The sequence below is a fragment of the Pholis gunnellus genome (assembly GCF_910591455.1).
Source record: "Pholis gunnellus genome assembly, chromosome: 17".
Lineage (NCBI taxonomy): Eukaryota > Metazoa > Chordata > Actinopteri > Perciformes > Pholidae > Pholis > Pholis gunnellus.
The window spans coordinates 1,819,254-1,833,940 of record NC_136544.1 but is presented as its reverse complement, the minus strand read 5'-3'; the positions used below and the strand labels follow the sequence as shown (position 1 = coordinate 1,833,940).

Sequence of the window (14,687 nt, the reverse complement as noted above, 5' to 3'; positions counted from 1 at the left end):
ATTGATGCTCTGAATAACGTATAGAGAATATTTAAGCAAATCTGACAAGCAACAGAATATTATAACATATATGAATATCTACTGATGTGAAAAAAGTCATGTGATTCAATTTTTGTCATATCAACCAGCTCTAGTTCAGTGTACTCTAATGGCCTTCAGTCTCCAGAGCTCAATCTAATAGAGCATCTTCAGGAAAAGATGGAACAGGAGATTACAAGCATCAATGTGTCCAATAGAAATAGAACCAAATGCGTACCTAATAAAGAGGCCATGGTGAGCCAAAATCAGCACAAATCAGCCCATTTATCAGCCCATTGATATATTGCTGGGCTCTGATGACTTCAACATTCAGATGTGGTGGAGTGCATCAATGCTGATGTCATTAGTGTCATCTTGAGAATCACTCTACCACTGGGCCATCATGCTGCATATTTCAATATTTATATCATATTTGATGCTGTTAGATCTCAAACAATCAAATCATCTGCTTTTGGAAAGAAAAGGTATTTGAAAAATATTGTCAACTAAATTTTGATATAAATTCTTATATTTGTATTATTATTATTGTTCCCCTGCATTCCACTCTTCAACCTTGTTGCTAAAGTAGGCAACATTTGCAAGTATTAGTATAGTGTTGTCCTCCGTGTAACTGTACAATGTTAGCATGAGTCACTACAGTACATAACTAACTGCACAAACCATGATATACACTCTACTTTGAAATACATGAAAACACTCAGTGGCCCCATTATTAGGCACACCTATACAATCAACCAGTTTTCACTCCCAACTCATCAATACCGAGGCGTGGTCAGTGCCCCTCGTGTCTGATATTGACACATGGAGGCAGCCTTTCTTATCTGTATGAGACGCACGGTGCTTTCAACTAGCTCCAATGTAAACCCATCTGTGTCATTATTAGACGAACAGAGTAATTGACGTAGTAAAAAGAGCGAGCAGGTCCATGTAAGGTGGGCTGGAAGTGAGGTTGAAAGGGAACAGAACTTACATGTGTGGGGCAGAATATTAGAAACACCTCTGAATATAATGCAGTCCAACACCATCTCTAACTCTGAGCTCAATGCTGAAACATCATCTCATTAACACCTCTGTGACACTTACAACAACCAATGAACATTATAGGCATCATAAAGTAGACTTTATAGCAGAAGAGATGTATTGAATTTTGTTCAGTAATTAGAAATACATGCCCTCTGTTTGTTTGACTTTTTGTTACACTGAACTGCACAAACTAAACTATTGCTGCAATAAGTGTCTTAGTTATGGTTGGGTGTTAATAGATGCATACATTTTGGGTCCAGCTCCAGGTTGGAAACATATTAGGGTTCACTAGCTCCTGTGCTGAAAAATACTTTATCCAAAGTGTAGAATGCCCAGAATGCATTATTGCTTACTTTGACGCTCATATACTTTCTCAATTACTATTTTCATCAGATACCTTCTCACTCTTAGTAGGGCTGGGAAGATACGCTTTCCTCCCAATTAATACTATGACGATACTTGGGTGCAGGTTGGATATGTATTGGGATTCCATATTACGATTTATTGCGATAAATGTTTACTTTAACACGAGACCAGGTGAAAAAGTGGAATCATACACTCCTAGGGCTTTGTGTGTCTAAACTGATACAGCAAAAATGTTTTTCATTTTCAGCATGTGTGTAGTCAGAGAAGTCAAACATAGTCATTTTTTTGAACTATCCAGCAAGCCAAACATCAAAGAATAAAGACATTGCCCTCACAGTTTAGTGGCATTTTTTTTTACTTATAAGGGACTCAGTAACTCAATATATCCAATTAATCTTATTTCCATTATGTATTTTGTGTATACCCTTTGGCAACACTTTATTTAGAAAAATGGGTTTAGTCACGTATATCTACTGTATCCTTCCACTGACTTCGGCAAGTCGACTGCTAGCTCTCCCCAGCAGCTTAGCATCCGTTCCGTTCTCTTTATACATCCATCTGCTCAATCTGAGCTGCCTGAATGCATTTATCATAAATATCAGTGTATGGGTGCACTGCAGTTAGTGTGGCTGATCTGACCATGGAGATGTGAGCGACAGGTGGCTTGACTGCAGTCGAGCACTATGGGTACTCATGTTGGTAGTATTACCCCAATTTGGTACCTGTCCATGCATTCAGCGCTAGCCATGTTGTCTGCTCTGCTTTTCCTGGCAATGTGTGAAACGCAAAGTGTTTCCATACTTTACTGTATGTGTAGTGTTTACCATACTTTGTGTTTAAAATGTGACTGTGCAGGTCGTATCCCTGTGGATCTCGAAGAGTTTGTTTACTTCAATTGAAGTAATTGTTGACCCGAGTACAGTTTTTAGCTACTCTAGCCCCTTCTGCACATATCAGGCTCTATCAATGGCCTTTCGCAGGGATGAAAGCACAGGACCACAAACGCACTGACCTGTCCAACACCAGTTCTTCCAATTTGTGAAGGTCACAGGCAATGTACTCCAGGGCCATGTCAGTGATCCGAGGGCACCAGGACAAGTCCAGACTGCGGAGCTTACGCAGATTTTCAGCAACCAGCTCCACGCCGTCGTCAGTGATCTTGGAGCAGCCAGAGAGGCTGAGGGCAGTCAGGTTGGGAAGGCTGTGCACCATGTTGACCACACCGTGATTGGTGATCTCCCAGCAGGAGTGAAGCCGCAGAGTGTGGGTGGTGTAGCCCTGGGGGTGGAAGGTCATTTTAGTTGATTTGATTATGTAAGTGAAAGCCTTTTAGTGGAATAAATTCTATTTCTGCATGGCTCTCTAACTTAAAAGATATGAATATGCTACGCTTGTGGCACCATCCGTTTTTCATGTATAAACCATCCACCCATTAAACCTTGGTTTCTCAAAATAGATCTGATGAAAACTATTTGTGGACACTAAAATCAGAAACCTTCCACCATATTCATTTTATGCATCATTTAATTTGGCTTCTGTCAAGTTTTATTAGGGCTGAGCACAAAAGTGCCATGGCCCAATGGTCCCTAGTACTGAAAGCCTGTTGTTTTTGTAGATATTATACGGCGGTTCCAGCTGATAATACCGTCACAACCAACAGCAACTCATCCAGCAACGCCAACTGCTCCAAATTGCTGGATGAGTCAAGGCCTGAAGACATATACATGCCCATACTGAGTCATGGTCATAGCGCTACCTACTGACCACAGGAAGTCAACCTTATGTGAAAACAATAATTCACCTGGTGTGGTCAACACATGATATAAAGCAACATAATGTATGATTAATGTGTCATTGCATCACATAGTGGACACTGGATGTGGTACACAATTTTCAGTTCATGTCCAGAGCATGGAAATGGTGTCTAAGTCATGCTTGCAGTGTCCAAGTCGCGGAAATGCGCACCCACGGCAGCCGGCATCCCGCCAGTAGTACTTTACAGTATTTTCGTTGAGATAATTGTTTATTAAAGAAATGTACTTAATTATTTAGTAATTTACTTACTTATTCATACTATATTTGTATCTAATTCATAGCTTTTTACTAAACTAAAAACTGTCGAGCTGAGGGAACTAATGATACTGCTGTGTAAGATTGTCACTACCACTGCTCCTTATCACTTTAATATAAAATATTGACTAGTGCGTCTTTAAAAAAATAATGAAAAGTTTTTTTTCAACCAAACCAGTACCTCCCCCAATGTCAGCTGGGATAAATGGGTCTAGCTAATGGATGGATGACATGCTGACTAATAATAGGAATACAAACGTCAAGGAAAGGAACATATACTGTGTGTCAATTGAAAAACAGAATTCTTGAGATCCACAATGAGATGTGACAGGTGTGTGGATGTGAACAGTAAAGAACCAAGCTGGTTTCTCTTGTGACACTTTACCTGTTTGGCTGTGAAGTAGGCCATGGCCGTGTCAGTGACGTGGTAGGCCTGCAGGCTCAACTCTGATAGGTTGGGCAGGAGCTGTGAGATAGCGGCAATGGCGTCATCTGCCACATTGATGCAGTCACTGACGCTGAGGGAAGTTAGTCGGGCATTCAGACTGGACCACAGGCCGGCCTCTGTGAAGTCGTTGCAGCCTGACAGTTCAAGGTGCATCAGGCCTTGCATTTGCTCCAACATGACCTGCAACATCAAGGACACCAGTTTGACTTACTGAGCTGCTGAGATGTGGTTACAGAGAGATAATGAGTACAGAGATAACAAGAGGATTGACACTATTAAAATAATGAAAAGGTTGCACTTGCACAGCATTATACATCAACAAGTCTTTGAACATGGTATTTGATCAAACACAGGAACCCTACTTGAAGCTACATTTGGTAACTTTAATGAAAATAACTTTTTGTCATATTTGCTGCCACTAAATCCTGACAGTAGTACACAGTAGTACATGAGACACATGATCTGTGAAAAATATGTCAAATGTCATTAGGAGCATGAAAAAGAGGCAGATCATCTGTCCGTCAGGATATAGTTTGAGTTTGAGCAAATAAACCTTTTTATCAGCATGTACAGCTGTATTCACAACAAGAATGTGGAGCTCCTATTTGATGAGTTAGCATACCAGTGTGTCTTAACAATAGAGGTGAAACCCAAACCCAGTGACCATGCTTGAAAAGGTTAATGGGCAGTTACTGCAGATTGATTGATGAGTTAATGAAAATAGAAAAATCCTGCAACTTTTCCCTTTCTCTTTTTCCCTTCAATGATCATGTGTTGTAGCCTTTTGGACCCTAAGCCTTTTTTAGGCCTTTTCTCGAAAATTGTAACCCATACAAAAGAGACTACAATTCTGTAACTACAAGGTCTATTTTAAAAATGTTGATGCTTGAATAACACTAACACGATTGTGAGATTTGATGAGATGAGTAAATATTGTGTATATGTTACTGGTTAATAGTAGCTGAACACAGCAAACACAGCAAACAGGGAAAATTCCCAAGTTCGTCTGAAGAAAAAGCACTGTAATTTATTAAATGAGGCCCTGGCTAGCCTAAAAACATTCCCAATTCATAGCACAAAGGGTGCAGGTACCTCACAAAAAGATTTGGTGTAAATAAAGTGAAGCAAACCCCAATTATAGGTGTTTATCTAAACAAAAACATGCAAAATTCTCATTTTATATACTTTATAATTATATATTTCACTTTATTTGTCACTCATATTGTACAATCTATCCTAACAGAGCTGTTTAGCATCATTTTGGCATAGATAGATTAAAAATCTCGTAAACCCCAAATGGGGCTCGCTCGGGTCCAGGGGGGTCAGTAAAGCTAAACCAACATTGATTCCCTTTCTACACTTGAAAAGACATCATTTCTTCCTGACTCATTTATGTTGGCATTGACTGTTTCCATTTCCGTTTTCTTCAGTGTGTCTGGTTTGTCATTATAGAATTGCCAGAGTTTTCTCTCGCATGGTGATCCAATGTGTTCAATATTAAACAAATGAGACTTCATGAAAAAAATATTCTACAAAATGTAATATACATAACCAATACAAACATGAAGATTGTGGAATTATCAATCAATCATTAAAAAAAAAGAAATTGACAATAATATAATAATATGTTTAATTCATTACAGCGTTGTTGTTTTTCATTGGTGTTAATCACTCACGTCCATCTCTTACTCTTACTCTTTTTAGGGGGCGGGTCGTGGGGAAAGCAGGCTATCTCTACCTCTAAGGCTGAGCCCAGCCACCCTATGAAAGAAGCTCATTTCAGCCGCTTGTATCCACAACCTCATTCTTTTGGTCATGACCATAAGTGAGGGTTGGAATGGTAGATTAGGAGATTTAGCTTCCAGCATCATCCTTCATATAATAAACTGTACTAATACGAGTCATTCATTTAATCATCATCCTTCATATAGTAACCTGTGCTAGTACTAGGCCTTCATTTAACATCGTCCTTCATACATCAATCTGTAGTACTAGTCATTCATTACAAACATCCTACTTCATAGAGTAACCTGTACTAGTCACTCATTTAAATAAGTCCTTCATACAGTAACCTGTACATTGTCCATTCATACAGTAACCTGTACTAGTACTAGTTTTTCCTTACAAACATCATCCCTCATTACAGGCTCGACTTTATAAAGCCTGAACACGGAGAGGAACTACAGAAGTTTAGTTTTCTCTCAGACCACTCGAATTACAAAAGGATGAATCGTTACTATGGGATTTTTGACCACTGACGCCAAAAATAAATTGCCTTCCCCAGTCCTCGCTACTTAGCATCATAAAAAGTACATAAATATTTAAAAAATATTCTCCCTCTGGGCACCCAAAAGTGGAGCCTGGTGAATGACAACATAGTAAAATAATAGTAATAAAGATTTAAAAATGTCATATCTGCTTACAACTTTATAAAACATTCATTATATATATGTAAACAATATGTTTGTATTTTCTTGCACATTATGCAGCATAAATGCCTCTTGTCTGTGTTATGGTAATAGAGCATTTTACATCTGAAGACAATGATTTTATTCTCTCTTGAAACAGTTACATTACTGGCTCTGGCCTCCTCAATTGACAGGCCACGGTTCTGTGAAGAAAGGTGGCATCATCCATTTATGAACATTATTATATATAAATAAAAAAATGCAAAAATTACCTGCAAAACATCTGTTTTTGTGAAAACAAGCAGTATGAAATGCATTACATAACACAAAGAGAGCTGAGTTTGAATTTTACAATATTGTGCACGCGTCTAACTTCTTCTTCTTTGCATTTGCTTTTTTACTTCTTTTCTTTTTCTAAATGGAATTCTCTTGTTCAAGGTGCAAGAAAATGGTAATGCACAAGTCATAACCCTGCAACAGCACAGTCCATATATAGATCATGCATTCAACAATTCCAGCTTTCTCCATGGCAACCATCCTCTCATCCCAGAATAGCCGCCTAGCCTAGCAGGTTTGAAGAGCCATCTGAAAAACAACTCATCTGAAAGGCACCTCATGCCTCTTTTGTTCCTATGGAATATGAAAGCATAAAGGCAGAGATCTTGAGAAAAATCATAGTGTATTGACATGTTTTGCCACTGCTGCATAAAACTATGTATTATCATAACAAAAACAGCAGGTACATGCTGGCTACATATCCAGTTATACAGTATACAGACTGAACCAAAAACAGACGGATAACAGGTTTAACTCCCCTGTGTTCTCCGGGAAATGTCTTCGGCTTTCATCCCACTAGTGATTACACTGAAGTGGAAAAACTTTGACATTGAGGAGGTTGGAAATAAGCTGTAGGCCTATCTTAATGGCTTACATTTTTTCACTGAACTATTAATTCCATCAGTAACAGTCTCTCTTTTTCTCGTCAACACTGCTGGAATGCTTTTATTGTGAAACATCTGTGTAGAAAGTGTTGGGTTCCATTGACCGTAGCTTAACACTAAAAGCTAAAAATAAATGTCAAACCGAACACGCTCATGCTCCCAACTCTTCAAATCATGACACTTGGTCAGTGGCCCTACACTCTACGTACCTCTAGGTACACCTATAATGCTCTAGGTAACCCCATGACGTTCTAGGTCAGTGATTCTCAACTGGTGGGCCGCGGAACCGTTTTCTGTGCTTTTATTTTGAAGGAGATCTTTTATATAGCGGAGTGCCGTCTATTCACACTCCTCAACAATATTTGCCGTTAATGCCTTGTAAGGCTAATATCAGTAGGGGATAAACTGAAAACTATGACACTATAAGTAGTCGAAGACATGTCATATGACATCAAACAACAGCCACAGCTCGAATTTAGGCAAGTGGTCATTTTGCATTACAAATGGACGAATCTACAGACACAACAAACAAAGCACTTTTACTCATTTACGTGAAACATGTGTGGGACGGGGACTTACAGGAACAATTTCTCTGCACAAGAGAGCTTCCTACACTACGACTGCAAAGGACATTTTCAGCTCAGGTTCAAACTGCACCATCTTTTCATTAAATCAATTTGAGAAGTTGAAAATGTTCCTCGATTTGGGTCACGGCTTGTCATTAAGGGGTGATGGTGGGTCCCGCAGCCAGACCAGTTGAGAACCACTGCTCTAGGTAACCCTATGACGTTCTAGGTACCCATTTAATGCTCTAGGTAACCCATGATGCTCTAGATACCCCTAACCCTATTATGTTCTAGGTACCTATTTAATGCTCTAGGTAACCCTATGACAGTCTAGGTAATCAGTTTCCACTCGTTGCATACATACAGTCTCTATAAAATTGCTCCAGTAGCTGTGCCCACGGTGTATGAATGAGTTAGTCTGATAGGCAGGTGGCACTTAGCCCCTGTCATCAGTGTATGAATGGGTGAATGATGACAAGTAGTGTGAAAGTGCTTTGAGTGGTCGGAAAGACTAGAAAAGCTCTATACAAGTACAGTCCATTTACCATTTTACCACTTACCATTCAAAATAAACTTCCAAGGTAGGTTAACAGTTTTTAGGTATACCTATGCAAGCACACTACTAGTTTACACTGGAGTTAGTTGAAAGCCTAGTGCATCTCATACAGATGCTAAAGGGTGCCTCAGTGTGCTTATATCAGATGCCAAGGGGTACTTGCCAAGCGTTGGTATTTGTTAAGTTGGGAGTGAGAACTGGTTGGAAAAAAGATTGGAAATACCGAAAGAATGAAAACAGTATTTGTGTTAACGAGAAAGTCAGAGCAGTAAATTGGTGAGTATGTTACTAATACTATGTTGTACTGATGAAATAAGGGCTGAAGAAATGGAAACTTTTCAACTTTTTCAAGGCAACAGGAAAACATGGAGGAAGTTTTGAGTTGTGATCAGAAGGCAGAAAGGATTTGTCTCTTTCCACAAATGACCATATTGCTGGCTGCTCACATTTATTCTTGACCTGTGCCACTACTTTGTTGTCTCAATTGCTGCTGACACTGTAAGAACTTGAACTAGCTGCCATGTATAACTTAGAATCAGCTCAGATCTGGTGAAATTCACATCCAATAACCTGTCTTTTCCACACACACACATCCTGACTCACCTCCAAACCGGCATCTGTGATGGTGGACCTCTTGAGGCTGACTGAGCGAACACCTTTCTTGGACAGCGGGTAGTTGTCGATAAACTCACAAATGTCTAGGTCTGAGACACCCACTAGGCAGAAAGACTGGAAGCCACGCAAGGCGAAGGCCTGCAGACTGACAAACTCCTTCTCCCCATTAGGCAGTAGGGTATATAGCTCCTTGGCATGCAAGATGGGTGTCACGCCCTCCCAGAACTTGGGCTGGTAGAGCACCTTGCGCCATGTCTTGCATACCTGCGCCAGCACACATTTTTCAGCTGTAGTGAAGTACCAGAGCAATCGGTTGAGCAGCTTCTCATCCAGGACAAGCTGGCGTTCCAGCAGCATGGGCTTGGGCAGACTGAGAGGGGGAAGCTGACGAAGGGACGGCTTCAAGCCCACCAGAGGCTTTCCAGGCTCCATGTCAGAGCCCAAGAGAGAGGCTGCTGAGTTGAGCATGCCAGGGCCGTCCAGGTGATGGTGGTGGTGGTAGGGAATGGAAGACGGTGGAGGAGGCAGGATGGAGGGTACCGAGGAGGACTGGCACAGACGGTTCTTGGCAGCAGGTGTCCCCTTGGTGATACTTGCACTGCCTAGACCGTTAGGCTGGCTCGGGGGCAACTTCACCATGCCGTTGCGAGTCACGCAGGGAGACTTCAGCTCGCTGGGGGTGGTCATGTTCAACATTGGGAACCTGGTGAAAGAGAAAAGTGTAACAGCATGCTGTAAAACAATAACAACTAGCATGCTAAGTCTAATTTATAAAGAGCCGGGGTGTGAAAATACTATAGTGCTTTGAAACTGTGATAGGATTAATAATATCCAAGCAAACATTTAGCTTCCAATCAATATCGTAGTGAAAATAACAATAATCCAATCCTTCACTGTTGAAATCAGATGAGATGTCACCTGAAGTATCCACTTTATGTGACAAAAGAACTCTGTATATAGCCAAACTGTTCTGTCAATTAATGTTTTTCTCTGTGTGGTTTATAGACAAGTTATAGACACATTTTACTTTCCTGGACAACAGTATTAAAGCAAAGTGTGTTAATAAACTTTCTACCACACTGCATCTTAGTTTTACAATTTCAGGAATTGTCTTTAATAAGGAGTGGGTGGCCAAGAAAGTTGAGGATCATTTGCCCAAACTTCAGTGCCATAGCATACGTACAGTTATTTTGCTATTTCTAAAGAGTTTTGTGAATTGTGACAAACAATATGTTTTTTAAAAGCTAATTTGCAGAGCTGGAACAGCCAACGCTCATGTGTGTCCCTGCTCACACCAAAATCCACATCAGTACTGTGGTGGAGCTTATGAAAATATTGCAACAAAGTCTTTATAGAGCTACTCATTAAAAACAACTGGTGAATGTTAGATTTCAGATTAAGCTAACATACTGAACTACCATTGAAGTGGTTTTCATTACTTTACCAGGTGTTTATATTTCTGTGTGTGTAGTTGAGATCAAAATGAAGGCTGACTTTTAAGATTGGTGTGGTCCAAGCAAGGGCACCGGAGGTTCATTAAAAAAAGTTGTAAGACAAAAACAGGACAACTCCAAGACCGGACAATGTAGAGACTTGTCAATCACAAGGTAGCACCACCCTAAAGCATACTCTGCTTTATGATCTGTTTGACTCTAAATGGACCATAATTTACTAAATAAACATCTTGCTGTTTTGAAGAAGACTTGAAACTACAGATTGAGGCCATAAAGTGAGAAGTAGAGTCATTTTCTCATATACTTTTAGACAACCAGAGGAGTAGCCCCCTGATGGACATTAGAGAGAATGCAAGTTTAAGACATGAAGCATTGGCTTCACTTTTCAGACCGCCTGGTCCAACACTTGCCTGGTAGCCGTTTATTCAATTTACTGCTCTCCTCTGGTTACATTGATCAGGGCAACCTTTTGAACTTCCGACAAGTAACTAGTCAAACTTGTTACCGCTTTTCATAGAATAATGTTTTATCGAGCTTTTAGTTCGGATTAGCAGGAGACAGAGCTATTTAACAGGCCGCAGCGGCCATTAAATTGCCACAGCAGGGATTTCAAACTAAACTTCGATCAATACATCTGGCGAAGGTCCAATCAGTAGTCAACAAGATGGATGAGCTGCTGCTTCTCAACAGACCAAACACAGACATTTGCAGACCTGTCGCCCTGTGCTTCACTGAACCCTGACTTGGTGAGCACTTCCCGGACACTTCACTCCACCTGCTGAGCTTGCAACAAACTTTCAAAATACATACATATGTTCTACCAGGGATAATAACACACTGGACCACTGCTGCACTAGATTAAATGACGCCTATCAATCTGTCCCCTGTGCAGCTTTGGGACTCTCTGATCAATATCTGGTCCATCTTCTCCGACCTTCAGGCAGAAACTCAAATCTTCTAAGCCTGTAGTCAAGACTGTGAGGACATGGAGCAACTAGGCAAAGCTGAAGTTACAGGCTTTGCCTGCACTCATTAAAGCTACAGACCTGGATGAACTCTCTAACAGAAGTCAGACAGTTTTGTCAGGACAACACTTATACAGTAGTGGGGACGGACTTATGTGCAACCAGGCCAGGAAGACACTGACTAAAGAGGTCAGATTAGGAAAAAGCAGCTATACTCTGAAAAGTTGCAAAACAAGATCCTGCGTTGATGTGAAGAGGCCTGCAAGACATCACCAACTACAGGAGTAGCTGCACATCCATCACTGTCACCAAACAGGACAGGAACAGACTACAACAGGCAGTCAGGACTGCAGAGAACATTATTGGTGGCAGCCAAGGACTGATACACCTCCAGAATCAGTACACATCACTGCAGACCTTCATACCCTGAACACAACCCGTTTTAGCTTCTCCCATTTGGAGGTGCTCCAGAACACCAAAATAACCAGATATTTGAACAGTTTCTTCCTGCAGGCCGTCACTCTGATGAACACTAACATCAGTCATACACTGTCAATAACATTCTACCTCCAACATTTCTACTGCTAATGTACAGATCATAATTCAACAGTTTTAATGCATAATTTGCTTTTGATATGCACATATCATCTGTCATTGTCTATATAAATCCTCTACGTTGTACATTCAATATACAGCAGTGGTGGGCCTTCTCTGCTGGCCTAAACAGAATCACAAAGTTATAGCTATTTTATAATTTAATACTTTAAAAAAAATACACTACATGTATTATTATTTATAAAAATATGTTTCCCATTATCTTATTTTCTCATTGCACAGCTACTGTCTTCCTCAGTTGCTCTGCTTCCAGTGCAGCTTGTTTTAAGTAGAGCTTTTATCCAATCAGATTTCACCTCTGTGTCTCTAGGTAAGAAGAGAGGCCCCAGGCCTGCAGACTTACAAGTGAATCCCTTTGCAGTTTAAGTGAATGGGGACGATATTGTTGATTGTCATAGTGTTCAACCAATCAGATCTTTAGTTTGACATGTTGAGCGTATTCTTTGACGTGCCAGAGCTGCTAGCTGGCCTTCAACTACGTCAGCATTATGTGCAGCTCAGTTTCCAGGTGCAGCTCTGCAGTGAGGTGCAGCGTGTGCTGTGATTGGTCAGTGGACGAGCATGTGACTATTGTGAAATGAAACATAAAATAGCCATCAGAGGCTTAGTCGGAGAAGTAAGAGTTCAAATTGAGAGATATGGAAGAAATTATGACATTTTTGGCATTTTTCTTGGTGTTTTTCTCTTCTTTTTTTTTACCTAGCTTTGTTTTAACACTCAATGGCTGAAGGAGGAGAAACAGAGTTGTGAGTTGGGATTTAACTGTGGGATTAAACTCTTTGTCAACAAAGAAAGGAGGATGGGGTTTTTAAGTGAACAGCATTTAGTAAGTCAACTGCATTTGTTTTTTACCATCTAATATCTGAATGGCCCTCAAGTGTGTAACAGAATGCGTGTTCCGCTGCAGGTCTGCTGGATTGATTTGTCATGCTCTGTTGTCATATGAATATATGTGACTAGTTCTTGTGAGTTTGTTGTTGTCATTGTGTTAATTATATAGATTTGGACTATATGCATTGTCCGTTAATTACGAAGCATACCGGCATGCGCAGAGTTATTGTTTGTTAAGCTAGTTTAGCCTAGCCTATCAGAAGTGCCGGGCCTCAGCTGTTTTTTTTTTTTTTTGTTCCGGGTTGAGAGGTCACAAAGCCCGTTGTCTCCTACGTGAGCTCAGTCCACCGAAAACATTATATTTCCCACAATTTAAGCTTCTGCATTTTCCAAATGCACTAGTATCATTCAAACGTATTGTTCGGTTTGTAAACCTCGTACCAAATGGTTTAATACGAATACGTGTATTATTAAACCCCTACAAACAAATAACCGTAGCTGTGGCGCCATCATGAGGTTATTAGGTGGTGTTTCAGCTGCAGGACAGCACTGAAGGCCCAGGTATATAATGCACGGCCCACCACTGGTATACAAACATCTTAACCTCAATCATTGAGTCCAAGGATATCCATGCAGTATTTATTTCTCTGCACTTTTGTTTCTTTACAACACTTGTATATAGACGTTGTATTTATTATTTTATATATACAATATTCATAGAAACACCTATTTATTCACTACCTGTGTACATAACAGTACATACCAGTACTGTCTATTCTTTACCTTTATTTGTTGTCCTTGTCACTAGCTTTTATTTTCTATTTCTGTGTAAGTACATGGTGGGAGATGCAAAAAAAATGGAGCCAACTTCCTTGAATGACAGACTTTGCTAAATACAGCTGATTCTGATTCTTCTCTTTTGTTGTTTGCATTCAACAGAGCTGGACGTTGTATCCATGTGAAAACACATCATAGTGTAAATGAATGCTGAGGCCCACGGCCTCATCGAGTCTGTTCTCTGTGATCTCACTGTATCAGCAGCAGGGGGACAGACAGCTCACAGGCTCAGAGCGCTCAGTTATGTAACATGTTGACTCCAGGGCCTCACACACAACAGCATCTCTCTGGCACACTCTACTGATGCAAGCAGCTGCCCTATTAACAACTGCTACATCCCCTTACGCATGCAGCTACATACACTGCATGTACATACTGTCTATAAGTTACCAACAGCGCTTTTCAATTCGACTATATCTGGTAGCATTTTATGATTTATCACTTTCAAGTATTTGTTGTCGGTCCCTTAGCAGATGGCGAGTGTCTCTGCCTCTGCTGTAGCATCAGCGAGGTTCATCCATTACATAATACAACACGGTTGTCAACTATACTGGCCACAGCTAGCAATGCGAAAGGTTTCTAAAGAGCAGACATGTTTCAGAGCAAAGTCGGGCTGAACCATCAGGGAACAGATGACGAAGATATTCACTCAGATGTCACAACATTTTAATTCATTGTAAGGTAGTGAATGCACAGCTACCGCAAGATCTATATTTACCGTTCCTCCGTCTGTTGTCATGTGTCTGTGGTGTTTGTGTCAGGCAGGGAGGTGATGCTGCCTGTGATCCACCAGAAGCAACAATAACAGAGCAAGCGCCTCCTCACAATGAAGCCCTATCTCCACAAATGTGAACTGTACAGCTGTTTTCATCTTCTGCTTCTACTAACACCATCCGGAAACACTGCAAGGACGCAAGTTGTTTCACACTTTAGTGGAGAAAGGTAGTCTTTGG

General features: G+C 40.6%; 1 protein-coding gene across 1 annotated transcript in view; it reads right to left on the bottom strand.

Annotated features, from left to right (window-relative positions):
* Positions 1–9,728, bottom strand: part of fbxl16 (F-box and leucine-rich repeat protein 16) — a gene marked incomplete at both ends in the record, with an annotated part of 12,173 nt that extends 2,445 nt beyond the window's left edge. Inside the window, 3 exons of the mRNA XM_079178412.1 lie at positions 2,441–2,706; positions 3,884–4,126; positions 9,021–9,728. Of these exons, the coding sequence (XP_079034538.1) occupies positions 2,441–2,706; positions 3,884–4,126; positions 9,021–9,728 (1,217 nt within the window). The remainder of the gene's footprint in view (positions 1–2,440; positions 2,707–3,883; positions 4,127–9,020) is intronic.
* Between the last annotated feature and the right edge of the window lie 4,959 nt (positions 9,729–14,687).